Source organism: Lepidothrix coronata, unplaced genomic scaffold (assembly GCF_001604755.1).
Source record: "Lepidothrix coronata isolate B3197 unplaced genomic scaffold, Lepidothrix_coronata-1.0 Scaffold41, whole genome shotgun sequence".
NCBI classification, from domain to species: domain Eukaryota; kingdom Metazoa; phylum Chordata; class Aves; order Passeriformes; family Pipridae; genus Lepidothrix; species Lepidothrix coronata.
In genome coordinates, this window is record NW_016690221.1 from 5822316 (window position 1) to 5844252 (window position 21937).

Here is a 21937-nt window from a genome sequence, read left to right on the forward strand (position 1 = left end):
CTGAAGTGTACATGCAGGCCAAGAATGGTGCTCAACAAAAATACTGTGCTAAAACACTGCTGAAAATAGATTCGAACTTCCAGATAAGCTCAGTAAGTCCTGGTTTTAAGAAGTCACGTACCGTTTTGGCTTTGTTAAGGTTGGACATCTGTATGTATCCCCTGTCATGACGGCGAAGGTACAGGTAGTACACTGGGAAGCAGATCCACAGGTAAGTGCAAGGAATCCAGACCAGGACTGTGTTCTGAAAGCATGGGGTGAAATCTGGATCTTCTGTGTACCATGTCAGATTCCAATCCTGGGGCAAGAAAACAGGTTGAGTTAAAAAAAAAGCAAACACTGAACTTCGATACTTAAAAGTCAGAAATAGCCGCTATCAGCCTTATTCTGTATCTCTTGTGCACTTATTTATACTTGTATTAAACTGGCTCCATTCTGTGATGCATCTAATTTTATTGCACTTTTTATAGCTCAGAAGTTTCAAACCTTCACAAGATGACGGTGTCACTTTTGTGGTTATACACAGCTACCATAACATACAGCTCACTCAAGTGTAATAGGGATCCTCAACAGTACTTACCAGGACCTTTAACAGCATTAATCAAGAATTTTCACATTATCATTGCAAAAAAAACACGACAGTGCTAGCTACCTCCCACTATAACCACTGTGCATCACATGTATGCTTAAATATTCAGATACACTGCATTCCCAGATTTCCACCTGCGAACATTATCTGGCACACAGTAAAAGTGAATGGCACAAGACAATATCATGCCAGTATTTGTAAAGCATAGCTCCCAAGCTGTCTGCAGCAAACCCAGTTGAGGATTCACAACAAGGCACACAACTAAGTAAAAGGCTCACTCTTGCAGCTTATTTCCTACTCAACAACAAGAGAATGTAAATCAATATAATTCAATGTTTTCCTATTTTTCTCAACACAAGTGTCAAAACCAAGACAAACAACCATACAGTCAAACCAAAACTGACACAGTAATAAAAATGTGATCACCATTTCCAGTACTGGTACAAGGACTATTTACAATGACAGACTGTTTAATAAAATGAGTTTTCATATCATATTTATGCTTGGTCTAAGTTAGGAAAATCTCTTGCAGCAAATTTTACCTTAAAATTACTGACTCTGCTGAAAAATTATCAAAAGAGACACTTCCTCTCAAGTGCCATAAATTTTTGACTGTCCAACAGAACAATGCAATACAGAAATACTGCTGCTGGAGATGGACTGCAATACTGGACAGCTGAAACATCAGTCACAAGCCTCTGTTTAAAAGCCCCACAGTCAAGAGCAGCAGTCCCAAGCCCAAAGCCTTGTTAACTATACTATCATGTTCAGTGGCAAAGCATTTTTTCAGACAGCTGCTCAGCTTGCACCACCAGTACCATTACTGGGACATAATGACAGTCAGTAATCCTTCTCCTCTATAAAAGCCTGAGCTAGTCACAGAAATAAGTGCCATTATCCACATTTTATAGATGAGGAAACAGAACCAAAAGGAGCTGTAGTGCCTGTCCCCTCTATTCCAACATCAAAGCTGAAACCAGATCCCACTGCTCAGAATCACCACACTTTGATCTTTGTTTGTCCCCATCTTCCACTGATTAAACAGTTTCAAGCACAATTACAAACAGACCATAGATCTAAAGAGAAATGGAAGATGTATTTGCCTTCCCCATTTCCCTTGATTTCTGTCAGAATCTAGGACTTCTTTCCCAGTTAGATACCACAGACTGTATGCACAGGACACTCACTGTTATTTTTCCCCTCTAATTCCACAGTATGCTAAAAATTCTTCTCACTTCATATAATTTTTAATTTTCCAGTTTTTAGAAAAAGAAAATCTCTGAACTTACTACAGCTAATTCAAGGGAATTCACACTGGTAGAGCATACGAATGCCCAATTATGTTTTAACGTATCTGCAGAGGGGTCCCATAAGCTGTTCATGACCAGGCAGTGCCTGCGAGACACTGTGGGCAAGCCACATGCTTATTAAGTTTCCTGACTGCATAACTCATCAGAAATTTTAGCTGAGTCATCCTTACATTTCGCCACCACACAAATGTTTTCGGCTTTCCAAGTCCCAGCTGCTCCACTACAGCACAACAGCCAAGAAAAAGTCTCATGACTCTGCAGAACAGTTTACAATTCACAAATTAAGACAGTTACGAGATTATACAAGTAAATCGACAGGATGTAATCAGCTTTACCACAAACAAACAAGAGCATTTTATTGAGTAAACTTTTGGAGATCTACACACTGCTTAAGAAAGTTACTAACTCCTTCTGCAGTGTTTGTAAATGCTTGCTGTAAAATGAATCAGGAAAGTACCAGAGAGGTCAGAGCAGGTAATGCACATGTCACTGCCACGTGGCGAAATAAAAGCAAGAAGTGCTGTCTGCATGACTGCTATGCATATTGGCTGGAGGACATTCTAAAAACATGTGCAACCTTTCATTTGACTTTCTTATTTGCAAGTTATCTGGAGGTGTTTGTTTCTGCATAAAATGCAAGAAGGATGGGACAAACAGGCAATTTTGGTTCAAACTATCTGCTAGAATTTAACAGCTGCAGCAACATCAGTGTATCTTCCTTCGTACTTTTTCCAGGATTTGATCCAGAGGCTGTTGCTATCAAGTAGGAGCATGCTTAGCTTAAAATCCACTTTTCCTCCCAGTACAAGAGAAATGGCAACACCCAGGTGAGATGCAGAGGCTGCTTCCATTTTACATTCATTTCAGGTGAAAAAGACAAGGAATGCATGAAGAGAGACACGGCAGTATTATTCCTGCTGTTTCCATAGGTGCAATTCCCTCAGGCTGTGTCTACACAAGGCAGGAGCAGAGACAGGGATGGGGTTGAAGACACAATACTTGCTGCTGAGCAACAGCCTCACGAGTTTCCTCTCACTCAGGTCCACACCAATTGAAGCAGCAGGCTCTGCTGCAGACTGACCATCTGCCACTGGAGCACATTTCCCAGTTACCACCTGTCCAAAAGTCACTCAGGCCACACTTGAGAGACCCAACAAGCAGGACAGGGGACTGTCAGTAGGTCACATCAGCAGCATGTTCCCAGCCTGAACCGAGCTGTTGATGCCCTCAGAGGACAAAATCAAGAGGAACTCAATTCATTACAGAAGACAGGCATAGCCCAAGCTCTGCTTGGAGGATACCACAGCTTTATGAGATTCAACTGTAGCTGGAAAACACGTCACACTCATCATGAAACCAACATGCATTCATATTCAAATCATCAGGTTCAGTTACACGAGTCTAGACCAGTTCTGCCAGTATAAAGTACATGCTTCTCCTTTGCTTTATATAAACCCAGTTTCAGTTTTATTTTTTTCCATCAAAACCAAAAATCCTTCATGGAACAATGCAGAAACATTCACTGAAGCAGACCTTTGTATTTAACAGACATTAATTAGCAAATTAACAACATTTTTTCTGACTCAAGTTTTATTTGGCAAGTTCTATTAAAGCACAAAGCTGCCCCATTTTTCACATCTCAAAGATTAATAATTTTCACTCTGATTGATCAGTTAACCCTTCCACTTTGCAAGGTCACAACAAATGACAGAGATACAACTATCCACTGAAAGCCTACACAAACCAGCAGATTCCTGCCATGAAGGAGGAAAATGGGGTTGAGGTCTATAGCTCTTAGACTGTACAATCAGAAACCAGCCTTTATTTTAAGTTATGACTGCAGGAACCCACTGGAGAAGAATCAGTCTGATCCTTGTTCCTTTCTTACTACATGTTGGGAGAGAAGAGATCTGCTGTTGGCTTAGTTTTAGCCTAGTCCAGAAAAAACACATCTCAGATGTTAAATAATTTCAGATTTTTTTTCCTTTCAAAAATTCCTCAACAATTTTAAAGTTTCCCAGAATAGCAAATGAGTATTTTTAAATTTATCTGACCTATTTCTCAGTTTTCATTTTCACCACCAGCACTGTGGCTGAAAAATACCGGTCCACAGTTTTTGTGCCCTGTAGCAGGTTTTCTCTCATGGCACAAAAAACCTTCCTATCATGTCTGAAGTGAAAACCTCTATCTACAAGAAGGGCACAAAAAAATTCTTGGCATTCTCCAGAATCAAATGACCTGGTTCTATTCACAGGTAAACCACTTATTTAACAGTGCATAAACCCTAGCTAAATTAAGAACTATATTAACTCCTGTCTAAAATGTCAGGAGCAGGCAAGATAAAAACACCGGTAGCACGAATGTGAGACAAAGGTGTAACACAAAAGATCAGTTATTGTGCCTGTGCTGAGGGAAGGCAGAGCACAGGGAAGCTGTTATGCCTCCAGGATGCCTAACCTGAGGAATAACAGCATTTGACACTGGACAGGCAGCCAGGAAAGGTTGTTTAGTGAGCAGCCAGTGGCTGCTTGTTCTCACATCAATAATCCTACTTGACCCACAGCACATTTTAAAATTTTCACTGGGAGAAATGAAGAGACCAAAATTGCTCACTTGCATGCCTGCTGTGTGCAAGTGTGCTGGAGATGTAGGCTGCCAGCACACTGTTAAATCCACCTGCACGAACCAACTGTGACAGAAAAATTACTTAAACATTACCACACACCTGTGTAAAAAAATGAGATTACAAAACCACACTGGAATCTTAATATCATGGCCAACACTTACTCTTTCAAATGGAGTTCAACACTGACACTGGTGCGTACCCATTACTTCAGTATCACCCACCTCCTTTGTCATACCAAGATTATGGTTTCTCAATCTTATCTTCCTAACAGTAAAAAACACTTTTCATTTAATGCTGTGCTTACATTTTAGTTAAGTGCAAGTAATTAGCTCTCTCAGGCAGTAACACCATAATTGCTGCTGACAACTTTCATTTTAATAATATCATCACTTTCCCACTGAAATCGGAAGTCTCACAATCTAGCAGCTCTCGTATTAAAAAATTCCCCAGTGTAGCACCTATAAACCCAAGAGCTGACTCAACCATTCTCCTCAGGGTAGGCTGAAAGCTGATGGCCTCATGGCATCCATCTAGGACAGCAAATTTCCTGCCTGCCTCTCCCCAGACAGGAGATATGGCAAATCTGGCTGAGCCTAGAGGAGCTGCATCAGTGGGCAACAGGGTGAGGGGAGGTGCAGAAAAGGTCCTCTCTCTTTAAGGTTGCTTTAAAGGAATTCTCACCTTGTTTTAAAAAAGTCCATGATACCTGGATACAGCTTCTTTGTTCTCTCATTCACATTTTGGAGTCAGACCATGAAACATGTGCTGAAGCTCACCATTTGTCTAAGAGCATATTTAGAATAGAGCCTAAACAAGCACAATCACGCACAACCCTGACCAGCATAACATCTGCTCTGCTGTGCTTACTGTTCAGGCTACACCACAGGTGGTGTATAAAGGTTGATAAAACAAGCAACAGATATTTGTGCAAGAAAAATACTCCAGAACTCCCCCAGAAAGCAGCAGAAACACCCTTCCTATCTGCTCAGGAACATTCACAGAAACAAGCAGTAGGCAGTAACAACATCCCTAAAACTGGTAAACAAGGCACAAAACAAGGTATATGACATGGAAATAGCCATCACAAACTCCTATTTACATGTTTATAAGTCCTTTATAAAGGACTATAGGACCTTTATAAAGGTCTATTATATTGAAATTATTTTGAAAAAAAAAGTACTGCTTGCATTAGAGGATCCAATGGCTCAAGAATCAATTCCAGATGAAGAAGCATAATATACACAGACAGACTTACTTTTCCACCTCAGCTGACATTTATTTCCTCTAGCTTTTTTTCTTAATAAACAGGAAGTCACCTAAAATGCACAGACCTCTCCTATGACACAATGCAGTTGTTTTTCTTGCAACTGAAGTTAGTGCAGAGTGTACAAGTAAAATGGTACCTTTGTAGTGGTGCACACAGTGACCTCATGCTGCATTTATATGAAACTTTTAATACACAGTCAATTCCTTTGAAGTCTGTACTAACTGTATGAAATGAATGGTTTATTGGTTTACTGTAACATCTAAGGGTGTACTCTGCAAACAGGAGGCGGAAGAAAAATTTAAAATACTTGCACAGATTTTACAGTAATACTTTTCTAACAGCTATTTCACATGCTTGATGAAAGGTAGCAGCGATTTTTTTTTTTTAATTTTTTGAACACACAAACCCAGGATTCTACTAAAAAGTAAAAGCCACACAACCAAATACTTGATCTCATTCCCAGATCTCCACAGACTCTTGAAACTACTTCTGCCAGGAGAAATTCTGGAATTATGGCCCTGCACAGACCTATACCACTTACCACAGGCAGTGGAACAAATGAACATAGAGTGAGCCTGACTGCCAATTTGGGAAGAGACTTCAGTACTTCCCTTCGTGGTCTCACATGAGGGTAAGTGCTCCTATACCCACAAAGGTCTCAGACCTTTCTTCAGGCCAATAACAGCCCAAATAGATCCATAAGTTTCTGCCTTTTTGTTCTTCTACTGCCACAAAGGTGAAATAAGAAACGTTAATGGTAATTACCACATTGGGTTCTAAGAATTAGATTCAGATCTCCAACCCCTGGGGAGATCACATTCACCCACAGAAAAAACATAGTTTGAAGTTTTCTTTGTTACTACAGAACTAAGCCTACCTTGCAATGTGGGATCTTCTTTTAAACTGATATTAGAATCTTGGGCAGGGGCAGATCACCAAACAGTGAGAACACAACACATTTCTCAAAAAATCATGAATGGAACAAAACTCCTGCTATTAAGTATGAAGCTCACTGGTTGAAATGCTAGTAGGAGTCAGGGAAGCAAGGAACAAATAACTGTTCAGCGAAAGTTCAAAAAAATGCAGGTCTCCAATTAAGATTTTGACATGCAAGTCATATAAAGAGCCTTAAATCATTCATAAGCAAGCCTTCTAGCCCAGCTCCCCAGAATAACATGCAAAAATTGAGACCTCAGATGGGGGAAAAAACCATGCCCCTCCTTCTTCCTCTGTTTCAAAGTAATTCTGAAATATAAGTTTTATTCTTATAGTCCCCTAATGTTATCACAAGACAAGACTGTTAGAGCAAGAGGTGGAAAGTTAAAAAAAATAATAATCACATAATAAAGAGAGGCCCTAAAATTTTTAAATCCTTTATATAAAGAAGATTTAGGGTGGAAAAACACCAGTAAGTGACAGAGAAATGCCCTTAATTTCTCATAATGTTTTCTATTAGAAACGGTTTTAGCAAGTTAGAAATGGTTTTAGCAATGGTTTAAGTTCTCAACAGTAATGACTTACATAATGCAGATTTGACTTAATATAGCCAACAAAAAGCCTCTACCTTCCAATAACTGGCCCTGCATTTAAATCAGGTGTCTGTACCTTCTTGTCCCAAATCCAAACATCAGTATTTCCTCACATTTACAAGGAGTTGAGATCCTTTGTTATAGAAAGCATTGCATCAGCTGAAACAGTGTGTAAAATTACAAGCAAAAAAGCATGTTTTGCTGTTGTTTAGCCTAAAATAAGAAGAACCTTTTAGCCTAAAATAAGAAGCTGGTGCTAAGAAATCACCAGAGAAAGGAGCACCTGCAGCTGTGGCACTTTCAAGAGTTTTAAGTAACCCAAGAAGCTAAAAGCCGCTCAACTATGGCTATTTATTTTGTGTCAGAGAAACATATGACAGATTATATCAGTACTTGCAAAATTAAAATGTAGCCTCTCTCTACAGACATAGCACTTCCCTGCCATATCTGCAAGTGCCACAAGACAACATTTGGCCAAATGACAACAGAATATTTACCATTCAGCTTCAGAACCTAAGGATAGGTTTTACCCTTTCTGTAAAGTTTTTCACTGAAATCACTGTTACTTAACAGGATACAGGAGAAAAAGATTCCTGCTCTCATCTCCTTTTTGCACCAAACCCAGGGTTTTTGCTTAATGATACAGGCAACAGCCTGTACCTTGAGTTCAAATCACTGAGAAGTCTGAACACACCTGGGGTAATGATCTTATCAAGGGACTAAGAGAACAGCTTAAGTTGGGATAAACTGTCTCTGAAGCTCCCACAGATGCAAATAGGGAGAAAACAGTAATGCAGGGAATTCTGACTCTATTAAAAGTAAGCAAAAGGTCAGTACCCAGCAGTAGGCTTTTTAGGGATGACCCAAAATGACTTCAGCACAACCTGGTTTGACCTTCCCTGGGTCCCAGTATAGCACAGTGTTTCAATGTAAACTGCACTGTAATTGCATGGAACAGCAAGAGTTATTCAGGCATTTTGCTGCTTTTCTTTCCTCATTTAACTTTTCGGAGCAACCTTGAACTGACAGCCATAGAATGACAGGTCATCTGTTCAGAAAATCCCTATCAACAAGAGATTATCAGGCTTAATTTCCCTGTATTTCCCCTAAATTGATCTATTCTGGATCAAGAGATAGCAGTTTCATTTCTAATCTAAGTTTAATTTCTATGCAAATTTAGATCCTTGTTCATATGACCAATAAAAAGAATGTCTTACAGATTTAAATAGGAGAAAGCTGACAAATGGGCCTCTGGCTTTCATCACTAAAAAACACAGCAGCCAAGCCATGCAAATCATGCAATCTGCTGTTAACTGTAATAAAGGCATCGTCTTGAGTGAAGGGTTTTCTGTTTAACACTCTACTACTGCTCCTCTGTTCCAAACACTGTCCACGTAAGACCTTCCTCTGTCAACAAATGAGAAGTTTCCTGATCTGCATACTCTTAACTGGTCACAAAGGCACTCCTAAACTTTATACCTGTACAAGTAAAGGCAGAGGTTAAATTCATAGCTTTTATCAAGCTCACCCAGCACCCTCTCACAGCACCTCAAACCTCCTCCCTAGCTTTGCCACAAACACACCAGAAAAGCACTAAAGACATATCTTGCAGTGCAAAAAGCTGCAGGGTTCCAAGATACGTGCCAATTTACTGCTTATCTGATGCATGGAAGCATAAGCCACAGATCTTCAGAACAACATGAAATTGCTCCTTACATAAAATGTCTGGTTTTCCTTCAGAAGTCTATTTCAGTAAAACTACCAGTGTCCTCATAAACAATATAAGCACAGCACCTGTTTATGTCACACAGTATCGCTTCACAAATGTCAGCTAAGAATATAACGAATTGAAGAATATTAATACTTTTTTTTTCTTAAGAAAATTCTATCAAACTACATTATGGCTACATCTGGCTAAAACAATGTCAACCTAAATACAAACCATAATGTCTTTGGACAAAGAAAATACATTTACTTAGGCAGACAAACATGCCTGAAAGCCTCAGACAGAGGAAGGACAGCAAAGGGAGCAGAGTCCAACCCCTCCAAGCTGGTCCCTAGAAATTGTGTGTGAGGCTCTGCCTCACCTTTACTCATTCTTCCTGTTTTTCTTCTGCAGTTTGGTTTCATATGAAGAAGTGCTAAATCCAGAACAGTGAGTGAATACCATTCCTTTACTAACACTGAAGAGGCTCCACAAAAGCTTTCTGCACCAATAGGAAAGAAATAGGCCAGGGTTTACACAGGCAGAGATATAGCTTGAATAATTACAGGACTCTAGTTTTCAAAACAGAGGAGATGAAAACTGCTTCTCTCCTAGAAGTCAATGCAATTACTTGCTTTAAATCCTTCCTCAAAAACCAGAAGCCCAACTAGAAAAATGTGGAAAAAAATTCAAATGAATTCTCACTGAAGTACAGAATTGGAGCTAACTTTTGTCTAAATCAACTTTAAAAAACACAATGCCTGCGAAGGACATGATAGGAGCTTATATAAATATAAGCCATTTATCTCACATTCCTTTAAGTATAAGGAAGAACCTCAAAGTTTCAGATTCGTATTTCCTACTTCTTTTTCATAAAAGCCCTTCTGAGTGTTGGGCTTGAAATATCCCAGTGCCGCAAAAAACTGTTAACCTCTTCCTTTAGCACTTTTAAACATGAAAAGACTTCTCTAAACATGATACTGAGGAGGTTACAAGCTCTGAAAAACCAAAATCAAAATTTTACTCAGAAGAAAGGAAACCCAGCTGACTATTTCAAAATGTAAATGCACTGAGAGCACTGACTGCATGCACACATGTCCAGACAGCCAGGTCAGCAGGCCAAAGTGTGCAGTAAGTTCTCCATCTGCCTTGACACTTATCCTGCTTACCTGGAGTGACAGTGGTCCTCACCCCACTTTACCTTTGGTTTTTTGTGTGCTGGTATTGAAACAAGGTAGACTGCACTCAGACACTAGTGATACTCTGGCCAAAGCTATCTCAGCTATGTTAGGTCACAAAAAAGTTTTACAGCTTAAACAGGCCCTTAAAGTCACTGAACTAGAATGCAAGTAGTGCAAAATGCTATCTCAAGTCCACTAAAGTATTTTAAGGCTTTTATTGTCATCAACAGCTATCAGTAAATAATAAATTTATCTTACACAGCTGTACCTTTCTTTATATTATGGACGGGATACTCATTCTGAGATACTCAGTGATGCCAGAGCAAGGAAGGGTTAAAAAGTGAGTCTGGTTCAAAGGAAGCAAGATACAGTAAAGTTCTACAGACAAATCTGATTGCAGTGAAGTTAATACACTGAGTAGGGGCACAGGAGTAGGCTGAACAGCGAGAAAAGGAAAAAAAAAAACCAGAGTGAAGAAGAAGATGGCAAACTTTCTTGGGCTCCTGACCTTTCAGAGTAAGTATTAAATAAAACCAATCTGTTTAATTCTCAGACAAGAACTTTCAACAATAACATTCCTTGGGTGTGCAAACAAGAAAAATCCTGGCCAGCAAAGCCTAAGAAGATTAGCATACAGTTTTTAAGGGTCCATTAAGTCCTTTCAACCACAGTCTCCCCCACAATTCAAAACTCAGTTGTCCTAGACTCAGCATCACCTTTGAAAGAAAACATGTCTTTTCCTTGAAGCTGAGTTTGCCAGAAATCTGTCTGCTCCTCTAGCACGGCCTCAGGACCAACCAGAATAGCTGATGCAGCCATATACTGCACCACAGGAATGCAATAACACGTGCACCAGGTATGCAGATATCACCCAGCTCTGAGGAGCTCAAGAGTGAAGTACTTCAAGAGAGGAAGAGCACCAGCACAACCACAGGGTAGCACAACCACACGTGGTATCTAAAACTCAGCAGAACACCACATATACACAGGCATTTTCTGAAAATCTGTTACTACTTCAGCTTCAAGCAGCAGCAGTAATGGAGATGCCAGAAAACAGAGCAACCAGAGTATCCATGAGCACCCAAACCACCACTGCCACCCTCTCCACTACTGGGAATGATGCAACAACCAAGTGGAAACAGAGTGTTACTTATGAAGACAAGGAAGATTTTTCCAGGCCCATCTAACCCCAACTGGAACGCACAATTGTTCTTTTGCGGGATTAGAAGAATCCAGAAATCAAACAACCACACCCAAAGGATCTTAAACTGGAAGAAATGAAAGGCAGAGTCCACATGATTTGGAGACAGATGACAAATCCCAAAACCTCGGAAACCAATGCAACTAGAGAAAAAATGTATGAAATAGTTATGACACACCACAAATACCAGAATGGCTGTAATATATATATAAGAATAGTGTTTTCCTAATAAAAGAATCTGCTATCAGAAATCCTGCATAAACTAGTTGCTTCCAACATCCTAAGTGTAGTTCTTGCTTCCACCTGATGTTGCAATTCCACAGCTCAGGGAATGAGCCAGCAACTCTTTTTCACAATACTACTACTCTCTCAAGTCAGATTTTCCATAAACCAATTCTGAAACATGTATTCTCTAAAGCTCTTCAAATAAAAAGTCTCACACTAGGAGAGGGGGAAAAAATATATGATGACAACTCATAATTTAGCCATTTCTAAGAAACCTGAAAATTAGCTGAAAAGAGATATGAGCATAAGGAATGTAAAAGCAGGTTAGCAGAGTCAATTATGATCAGCTGGGGAAAACTAAATATATGCTGGGTAATACGTTAATGGTTCTTGAGACAAAACATTACAATGGCATTTGCTGGGACATCTGATTCTATTTTATTTTTTTAACTAGTAAGGCAGCTCATTAGCTCAATACCATTTGGCAAATATCTGATGAATACACAAGTAGTTCTTTCCACGTTTTCCTCTCACCCCTATACTGCCTTCAGTAGCTCTCTCCCCACGTTTTCTTCCTTAGACTTCCATCTCTCTCTCCTCCCTTCCCCCACACAACCTCCTTCTCCGTATAACCTGTTTCTTCCCGGGATGGATTTTCACCCCCAGGTGCCCCGCTGCTGCAGCACCTGCGTGCCCGTGCACAACCCCCGTGTCTCGGCTGAGCAGGACCCAAGTGCAGCGTCCCCACACCGCTCACCTGTGCACAGCTGGTTCCAGTTCACCCACAGCACCTGCGCTCACCCGCTCTCCACTGAGAACAGCGAAAACACCGCTGTGCAAACACGCGACAGAGCTGCCAGCCTGCAGAAAGCGTGTCCGTGGCCTCCTCCCCAGCGCACCCCGCTCCCGAGCCGCCAGACACCGTTATTGTTGTTACCGCACAGCCCCGAGTACCGCGGCCGGCAGAGCCCTGCTCCGGTCCCTGGGGAGCTCGTTCCCAGTCTCCCAGGCAGGCACCCACCCGCCGGTTCCCCCCTCCAGGCATTTTCCTGCCGGAAGCCCCGCACACGAGGCGGGCGGTGTCCCCTCTGCGACCCAGGCACGGGGACACCGCGCGCAGGCGGAGACCGGGACACGCCGGCCCCGGCGCGGCCCCCCCGCCGGCCCGGGCCGGGGCTCCGGCACCGCAGCCCCCGCTCTGCCCCAGGGCAGCGCCGGCACCGCAGGCTCCGCTCCCCCGGAGCGCCCTCGGGCTCCGCCACCAGCCCCGTCCCGCCCTGGTCCCCGCCATCCCTCCGTGCCCACACCGGCAGCCGCCGCGGCCCCGTCCCGCCGCTCACCCAGAAGGGCTCGGAGGCGTCGGCGCTGCAGATGCTCTCGATCCCCATGGGGCGAGGCGTCCGCGGACTCCCGCGGCAGCGCTTCCCCGTGCGCAGCTCTCCGTGCCCGGGCGGCGGCGGGGCCGGGCCGGCAGCGCCAGCGCGGGGCCCTGATTGGCTCCGCGTCACCGATGCCGAGCCCGGCGCCGCCGCCGCCCGCGCTGCGCGGCCCCGCCTCGGCCGGCACGGGGGCGGCCCCGGCCCCGCGGGGTGCCCATCGTCCCGCGGCCCCCGCCGGGCTGGAGGGCGGCTCCAGGAGGCTCGGCCGGAACCCAACACGTGCCTTTGTTCAACCCAGACATCCCCCGCGTACCGCGGCGGAATCACCGCCCCCCGCGGCACCGCAGCCGCGCCTGCCCGCCCGGGTCTCATACCCCCTGCAGCCTCCCGGCCGCACCACACCTGATCCTCGGACTCGACCGCAGCCCCTGGGGGGGCATCATCCCCCTCCTCACGGCATCCCCCTCCCCGCGGCATCGCTCCGGCCCCCAGGTACAGGGACCCCACGTACCCCCCAGCAGAGGCACCGAAGGACCCTGCCGACCCCAGGGCCCCGCAGGACTGAGCCAAGGCATCGTCCTCGGGGAAGGCCACAGCGAAAGCCTGCGCTCACTTTCAAACAGCTCACTTTTCAACGAGAACCAGTTATACTGGTTTCTAAGCCCTGAACTAGTTCAAGTTGATTAGCACGAACTGAACCAAACCAACTCCATCCACAAACAGGTTTGCACCAAAATATATACTAGTCGAACTAACTGCACTGCCACGTAGTTGCACTGGGTTGTGTCTCAAGGTGCACTCTTCACATCTTTACATCTTACTTAAAATGCATTGGTTAAACCCACAGACAGCTTCAATGCTCAGCTGACTATCTACTGTAGTAGAATAGACCAGCTGGGATGTGGTGGCACAGATGTAGGAATGGCATCGTATGCTGCAGCAAAGAGCAGTGTGGTTACATACTACCCTACAGTAACATCTGAAAGCTTTAATTACATGAGTTACATAAAGAACCTCAATTTAATTTTTTGGTTTTCCATTCAGAGCAATTATGGTAATGGACAAAGAAAGAGATAGGTCTCATTTGTCTAACATGTAATTAAAAAGCAGGTATCACAAATAAGAAAAACATATCACAGCCTGCTTCTTTACTCACCTGCACACTTTCACTGCAGTTTCAGAACTGTGCTGGTGGTGGTCAGATTATCCATCTGACTGCAGCATTTCTGGTCTTGTCCCCCAGCTCTCTCACTCCCAGGGTATCCAGGGGCAGCAGCACCAGAGTTCAGGCCTCACCAAAGTCTCATCTGCATTGATGAACTGAGCAGAATCATCAAGAAAAGTCAAACCAAACAAATCAGGAGCCAGAAGCTATACAAGTTTGTGTCAGTTTAACCCCTACCTTAGTTTATACCATGTTAAAATCTTTATAGTATTGCAAGAGAACAGGTAAATGTTGAAGTACGCTTCCCTTTATTTATATTAAGAATATTGTTGTCCTGTTTTGTGTACTCTATACATTGATCTTTAAATCGTATTAAATATCTTGGTTTTTTGATGTCTCAGTGTTCGCTATGACTTGAAAAAGTTACATCACAATCTCCAACATGTGTTATCCTACTGCCCCTCAGCTGATAGGAATTCTCTTTTTGTTCCAGGTGCTCTGCAGCACATATAAATGCTAATAGCTCTGACAATTAATGCAAGCTATCCTATAGTTGAGTTGGAAGAGCTTTTCTCTTTTAATAGCACTATTGATAAAATAGTAAACCAGAAGAATGCTAGAGAAAAGACAGCCTCTAAGAGCTTACACTTTTACACTAGATAAGAATATAAACTTACAGCTGAAATGATACAGCAGAAAATTATTTAGGATACAGAGACCATATGCAGGTATTGTTCCAAACAAGAAGACAGGAAATAAGCATGAAGTGAGGAGGGTCAAGAAAATGACATTTTTATGCATATATGTTTTTCTCAAGATATTATTGTAAGCTAAAAGACTAAAAAAATTTAAGTTACGCATTCAGGATCCAAACTTTCCAATTAGTTTAAAATAATAATTTTTTTCAGCTTCAGACTGTCCCAATGTCACCAGTGGTTGTGCACCAGGTTAGTGATGTTTCTCATCAAATGATACTTGGATTTGCACCTCAAATTATTTCCTTTACAATTAAGTCAATCTCCTTCCCTTAGAAACTCTAAGCAACAGCAACAACAACAATAATGTAAACCAAAGTGCAGTCAAAATACACAGTGAATAATTAATGTGAGAGGAAGCAGAAGACTCTAGAAGAAAAATGTAGCAGACTCAAAATATTTATCGTGAAGAAGAAAAGACAGAGCTGACACAAGCCCAAACCTGCAGAGATACAGAACCAAGGTCTCATAGTACCAGAAAGTCACTGAACCAGGATTTCACAAACCATTGTTACAATAGCATCTTTTAAAACACATAATAATGCAAGAAATACAAACAGCAATCTTGTTTAAAAAGGGATTTCCTTGCAATCAGAAAAAAAAAAAAAAAAGAACCACCCAAAATTCTGGTTTGGACCATGAACTTTGCTTTATAGGATACAAACTGAAGCAGGATAGGAAATATAGGGTGGAAAACTGCAACAACTTATCAACTGGAAATCAGGTGTAATAGCAGAGTGACTCATAACAGCATGGAGAAGTTTGGAAGGATGCAAAGAGACATGTTTTGACTGTGAAAATGCCTTGCGTGTTAAATGTAAGGAGCTGTTTGTTCCCAGAGTTGCACTGGGGATCCGGGCAGCAGGCACAGGGTGGACAGAGGCACGCACAGCTAGGACACAGTGACTGCTGGGGTCAGGAAACAGATTGACTCCACCAGTACTTTTCTTTCCCCGAATTTTATTTATTGCCCCCCACCAGAGATTCTTTGGAAGCTCACCATATAAATATTTGCTTTGAGAGGAAATGTAGAAAACCAAACAAATAAACAAAAAATCCCAACAGCCCCCCACCACTACACCCTTCAGCCTTGTGAGTCTCAGGCTTTACTGCCTCACATTTTCCTTCAAGCCCCAGCAGGCTGCTCCGTCCAGACCATGACAAATCCACCTCGTTCACCCACACCGGCTGCATTTCCTTTGGGAAATACTTAATGCATTGACAAAATAAACACTGTTGACTCATCCCAGCAACACGGGGCGCACGCACATGCCTCCAGACACGCCAGGGATCCTCAGAGTTGCAGAACACGCCGTATACAGTTACATTTTGGCAAGTCCTTTAAATTAGAAGCTCATCTCTGGCGAGTCCTTTTAACTAACAGTTCATCTCTCAGAGAGTCGGTACAAAACTCCTCCGCTACACAGCTGAGGGAAATTCTCGCTCATTCTCCACGTTTCCTTTCTAAATAATTTTCTTTTTTTTTTTTTTCCCCTCTCTAAATAAAGCTCTTTGATCATCTTTGAAATTATGGGGGGGGGGGGAAGCACAGCAACCTTGACATGCCACAGGGCTGAACCGCAGCCGGGACACCAAGCGGTAGCTCCACAGGCACCATGGAGGCGGTGCTGGTTATTTTATTACTTTATCCCAGCGTGACCTTGCCCGATAACAGAAGACCCTCCTGGGGCTCCGCTCCCTGAGGACACCCCGCACTCCCGCCCGGCCCCTCAGGGACGCTCCGCCATCCCCGCGCCTGCGCAGCGCCCGCCCGGCCCCATCCGGGTCCCGGCGCGGCCATGGCGACGGTGGCGGAGCTCAAAGCAGGTCGGGGGCCGGGGGCGGCCGGGATGGCCGTGAGGGAGGACGGGGGTCCCGGCGGCCCGATGGGTCTCGGAGCTGCCCCAGGCGCTAAAGGGGCCGCCGCCCTTCGCCCCGCACAGCGCACTGCCCCCTCACGCACAGCGGGCTGTATTCCGCTCTGTCTCACTATTAACCACATGCTGCTCCAGTTATTCCTCTTCTGAAATTAGCGAGCGTGTGTTTACTACTAAAAAAAAAAAATAATTAATTTGTGACTTCTCTGAAGGCTTAATTTTTGTCTGTGACGTGCCTGGAGCCGTTAGGCACCGGCACGTGCCCAGGCGGAGATACCTTATCGCTGTCGCGCCGGGGACGCGCCGGAATTATGTTTATGCTTGGGTGCCTTGGGCTCTAAATTAACAGATCTTTCTATGGTAATAGTTTTAAAGGACACGCTGGAAAAAAGAGGCGCTCTTGGAGAAATCAAAGCGCGGATCAGAGCTGAAGTGTTCAATGCACTGGACGACCAAAGCGAACCTCGGCCGCCGCTGTCCCATGAGAACCTGCTGATCAATGAACTGATCCGTGAATACCTGGAATATAACAGATACAAATACACAGCATCTGTTCTAACTGCAGGTACCGGGGATGACTTCCTGTCATCACTGTAATAAGAGTCATTCATTGTTTGAGTAATTCCACTGATAATAAACCGTGCAATCTTGTTCTCCCTTGGAAATTAATGTGGTACAAACAACCACTCCACAGCTTTACTTGCAGCATAAAGCTAAATCACAGTCTTAGTTTTTGAGAAAACTTACACTCTGCTCCTTTCACTTAAGTTATATTGTTTATAGAGTAGTTGATGCAAGAGCAAGAAAATCTGCTAGCAGCCTGCAACAAAATACTTTTCTTGAAACATCTAATAACAGCACTTTAGAAAAAGACTTGTTTGCCTGATTAATTTATCTTTATACTGTAAGGCTTCTTTAATATTTTTCTTAGATCCTTTTAGAGTGAAGATAAAAATGGTAATGTGCTATTGCAAATTATGAGTATGAAGCACTAATGTTATAAGTGAGTTCCCTGGAATTACAATATACTGTTAGTTACTAATAGTCTAAAAGGGAGGTGTGTGCTCTCCTGCTCTTTTGAAGTCTCCTGCTAGTTGGTGATGTTTTTCTTACCACTCTTAAGAATTTGGGGAAAATCTTTTTTCCAGAATCCGGCCAGCCTGAAGTGCCCTTGGATAGACAGTTTCTTGCCAAAGAGCTGAATGTAGTCGAAGACGCAAGTGGAAAATCAGTGTAAGGAGGATTTTTAAAATGCACGGTATATTCTGTATATTCTGTATATCAGTATATTTTTCTCTTTAGCGTTATTACAAATCACATATAAATGTTCTCACCAATTGAAATGTGACTAGATCACACACCTGGCTCTAATGTGCTGGATTCATGGCAAACATGGGGCCATTTTCAAACATACTCCAAACTACCATTTAATCCTGCCAACACGGTGGCATTCTCCAGATAGAGTCCTTGCACACCGAGTCTTTTACCAGCACAGTCTGTTTGCTACAGGAAACAGATATGTTCTTTGCATATCAGCGAGCTGCTTTGTAGAGCAATAAAAAGATTATTTTACTGTGAGATTAGATATAAATTCACAGTGCTCTGATACAAGGGCATCAATGAGCTGAGGGCAGAAGAAGGTTTAAACATGTTCAGCAGTCTCTGTAGTTTGTGCTGTCCCAGTCTGTCAGGTGCTTAGGAAGAACCAAGTTTGGGGTGTGCAGTGGTGGACTGCTGTATAGCCCACCAAAATCTGATCCTTCATGACTGTGTGGATCCTGATCCACAAAGGAGAGAATGTGGATGTGTTCTTGTGCTAAGCAAGCTCTGGTTCTTCACCTACCAGGGGATCCGGAGTTCAGTGCAGAGCATCTCCTATTCCAAGCTTTTTGGGGGAGTGTTGGTGTTCAGAGTGAGCTTAGGTCTGTACTTATTTATGTATTGATACTTGGCATAATGTATTTTATATCATTATAAAGACATCTGTACATGTTCTAGAAGTAAGTATTATGGTCTAAGAAGTTCCAAGGAAAGGGTGTATTTTTAATTCTCAGTATTTATAGCCTCTATATAGACTACTTTGTAATTTCTCTCTTAAACAGACCTCTCCTGTATGGAATTATCTCTCATTTCTTACATGGTGGTAAAGAAGAAAGTACACACAATACCTTTCCAAAAGGGTCTTTGCTGAACTATCCAAAGCAGAATCTTATCAAACCACCTGCTGAGAGAAATCAAAAAGGTGGGTGCAGTGTCATTTTTGCAGAACTTTGTGACTAGATTTCCTATACCATACATATGCATAGAGCAGCATAAACATGCAGATGGACACAGTGTATCTCCTTCTCTGTGTGAGGAATGCTTTGAACTGACACCTTTTTGTAAGAAAAGTCTTCAGCAGAACAGTGTTTATACCTCAAAAATAACATTAAACCGTGTGACTTGGCCATACGTGTTGCTCAGGGATTCATTAAACAAAGTTCCTACTTTATCCAGCTCAAGAAAAACCCATCCATGATTTCCTAAAACTACCTATGCCTTTGTTTAAACAAGTGACCACCTTACCCCAGCTCTCCATCCCCCTTCTCCCTGCCCATGTCCCAGTGGCACAAGACACACAGCATACAAACCCTGTTGCCCTTGGAAGTGCTGGACTGGCCTTCAAATGTGTCAGCAGTAGAACTTTCTCTGCTATATGGGAGTGTATTTTATTTAAAAGCAGACTTTTTAAAGTATTGCAGACAGCCAAATTGATAGAATTTTCCAGCACGGTACTGTGTTTCTTTTGTTACCTTGTAGTTACAGCTACTTACTAGTTTTTAGAGAGAAGGGATAAAAACTCATTGTTTAGCTTTATACCATTAAGATTTTTGGACTGTTGAAAACAGAAAGTTCATTTAAATTGGACAGCTGTGCTGTTGTAATTTGTAGATGGTAGAATATCTATCATGCCATTTATGCATTTAGAAACAGAGATTTACTGCTCTGCAGTTGTTTGTAAAGACCAGTCCTCAGTATCAGAAAGGTCATACACCAGATGGCTTCACCATTTCCCTTAAACTGGCCAAATTGTACTCCCTTATACTATCACAAATATGAAAAGGGTCAGCTAAAGACAGTCTTACTACATTGGTGATTTAATACAAGAATTTAACATAAATTCTCAATAAAATATATTAAATAGTGGGCATATCTCTGTTTCCTATCTGGTCTAACTTACCTAATTTCTGTAGAAAGTTCTTAACTCTTTAGCTGTCAGTTCTGTAGATGGGCATAAACCTTTTCTGAGGACATAATTCACAGCTCCCTGACCACAGGAGCTTAAGCCCTGAGTTCACTGCTCTATAGTAAACACTGCTAAATCTTATTTGCCCTTTCTGGTCTGCTTTCTGATTGGTTACAACTAATACTGCCTAAGCTACAGGTTGAAAGGTCTAGTTTTGGTCTAGTTTTTTCCTTCAGAGTCTGCTTGGCATATTGCTTCATTTTTTTCTGTGAGAATTTAGTACTATCCTGTTAGTACTATCAACTATTTGGTTTGTATCCAAAAATTTGAAAAATATGAGGCCTGAGATCACATAGACATCTAAAAAGTGTGAGAGAAGTACCAGCCCCCTTTTTTTAAACAATGCTATTTCCCTTCTGCCAGAAGAGGGGGCTGAAGAAATAGAATTTCCTTACCAAAACTGCTATAAATTTCTTCTTCGTTAGAAAATTTCCTATCAGAAATTTCTCCATTTTTAAAACAAACTTAGTGTGCAGAAGAACTGTTTTTAAAGTATAACTTTGTCTGTCAGTTCTGAAGTTGTGACTCTGTGCAGGGTCGCCCTGCCCTGTTAACTCCAATATAACTTCACACAGAGATTTAATTGTTTACAGTTAGTTACAAATTCAAGATTAATCATATTTAACAAGTGACTTGCTCTTCATGTTAGAAATTGTCTTGCTTATTTAGGTAAGAATATTCCAGCAGACTGGGGATCCTGATAAAACGTGGATTCTGTTGTTTCAGTTCATTCACTATAGCTGAGTTGGAAGTTGTCTGAAGTCTAATCTTGAGTAATGCAAAGCTTTTATCTCAAACAGGTGCATGGAAACATTTATTTGTAAAATTGCCTGGTTTTGATATTGTTTATCAAAGTTGATAATAATAGAAAATAACACACCTTTAAGTCTCCAAATGCATGAGAATATTTATGTCTGTGTTTCATTTTCAGACAGAATTCCAGAACCAGGAAGGATGGCTGGCACAAGCATCGAAGAGCCCCTTGTTTTACAAAGTATAAAGAGATGACATCTTCCATTTGCTAATTTCTCATATAAAGTTCTGTAAGAGTAAATGTAGGACATTCTTCTTGCATAAATTTCTCCAACAAATCCAGTGGGACCATTTCAGCTTGTAACATCTACCCATGAGACAAGGATGACGAGGTCATACTTACTGTCAATGAAAAAATGTTAGCAAAGGCTCTCCTCCTCCAGTGCTGGCAGAAGGAAAACTGTATAGGAGGTCACATCAATGAATCCTGTGTCTAGAATTTGGCTTGAAAATACTGGGTTTATCCAACAGATTTTTGTTAAGTAACTTACCATTTCTGCACTTCCTTTACTATGTTATGTCTTTGTGTGTTTTTCCTGTGTTTCTTAATAAAATTTTTCAATTTTATTCTGCGTGGTATTTTGAGAGTGTTCAAACTAAACCTTCTAATCATCTTTTTGAAAAGGAGAAGCTGTTAATTTCAGATAAGTCAGGGAAAATAAATTTTAATCGAAAATTAAAGTGCTTTAGAGGGATAGTTGTTTTTAATTCTCCGGAAGCGAGGACTATATTTATCTTAATGCCACCAAACAAGTGAGGGTAAGTTTTTTTCCATCTGGAGTTGCTAAAAATTGGTCTAACACTGGGTATATGGGAGGGGAAGGAATTTCTGGGTTTTTTTCCCAAACAACATGAAACTCAAAGTCAGGCAAAGCTAAAAATAAAGTTTATAATAGATTACTGATTCCCAGAGCTCTTTTTTAGCTGAGGTATTTACATGTTTTGAAATTTATTTTAGAAGCCAAACTTAGAGGAGTACATAAAAATAACAGGTCAGCTATTTTTTTCACTACTCATTTTAACAAAATG

The 21937-nt window shown here is 42.0% G+C and overlaps 2 protein-coding genes across 8 annotated transcripts in view; one reads left to right on the forward strand and one right to left on the reverse strand.

The window, feature by feature from the left end:
- The window catches only part of LOC108496578 (multidrug resistance-associated protein 1), a 50314-nt gene extending 35673 nt beyond the window's left edge, over nucleotides 1–14641 (reverse strand). For 4 of the 5 annotated variants that reach the window (XM_017813410.1, XM_017813409.1, XM_017813408.1 and 1 more), the window contains exons 1-2: nucleotides 12974–13084; nucleotides 122–298 (exon numbers count right to left, since the gene is read on the reverse strand). In XM_017813410.1, the coding sequence (XP_017668899.1) occupies nucleotides 122–298; nucleotides 12974–13021 (225 nt within the window). In that variant the 5' untranslated portion in view covers nucleotides 13022–13084. Of the gene's footprint in view, nucleotides 1–121; nucleotides 299–12973; nucleotides 13085–14168 lie in introns of those variants that run through there. The other variant, XM_017813411.1, reaches the window with a different exon arrangement.
- A 1990-nt stretch (nucleotides 14642–16631) lies between these two features.
- FOPNL (FGFR1OP N-terminal like) lies at nucleotides 16632–21475 on the forward strand. 3 transcript variants are annotated; one of them, XM_017813419.1, is made up of 5 exons: nucleotides 16632–16759; nucleotides 17177–17374; nucleotides 17958–18042; nucleotides 18912–19051; nucleotides 21027–21475. In XM_017813419.1, the coding sequence occupies exons 1-5, from the start codon at nucleotides 16732–16734 to the stop codon at nucleotides 21101–21103; spliced, it is 528 nt and encodes a 175-aa protein (XP_017668908.1). In that variant the 5' UTR covers nucleotides 16632–16731; the 3' UTR covers nucleotides 21104–21475. The 3 variants fall into 3 exon arrangements, with proteins under 3 accessions (XP_017668908.1, XP_017668909.1, XP_017668910.1); XM_017813420.1 differs by lacking the exon at nucleotides 18912–19051; XM_017813421.1 differs by lacking the exon at nucleotides 21027–21475 and having other exon boundaries at nucleotides 17958–18067; nucleotides 18912–19020.
- Nucleotides 21476–21937: the final 462 nt, after the last annotated feature.

What these genes read in the sequence shown, in the direction of transcription:
- FOPNL (XM_017813419.1), top strand. Translation starts at nt 16,732, where the DNA reads ATGGCGACGGTGGCGGAGCTCAAAGCAG. An exon ending in AGCATCTGTTCTAACTGCAG is followed by an intron (nt 17,375 to 17,957) that starts GTACCGGGGATG and finishes TCTTTTTTCCAG; the next exon opens with AATCCGGCCAGCCTGAAGTG. An exon ending in TGCTGAGAGAAATCAAAAAG is followed by an intron (nt 19,052 to 21,026) that starts GTGGGTGCAGTG and finishes TTTCATTTTCAG; the next exon opens with ACAGAATTCCAGAACCAGGA.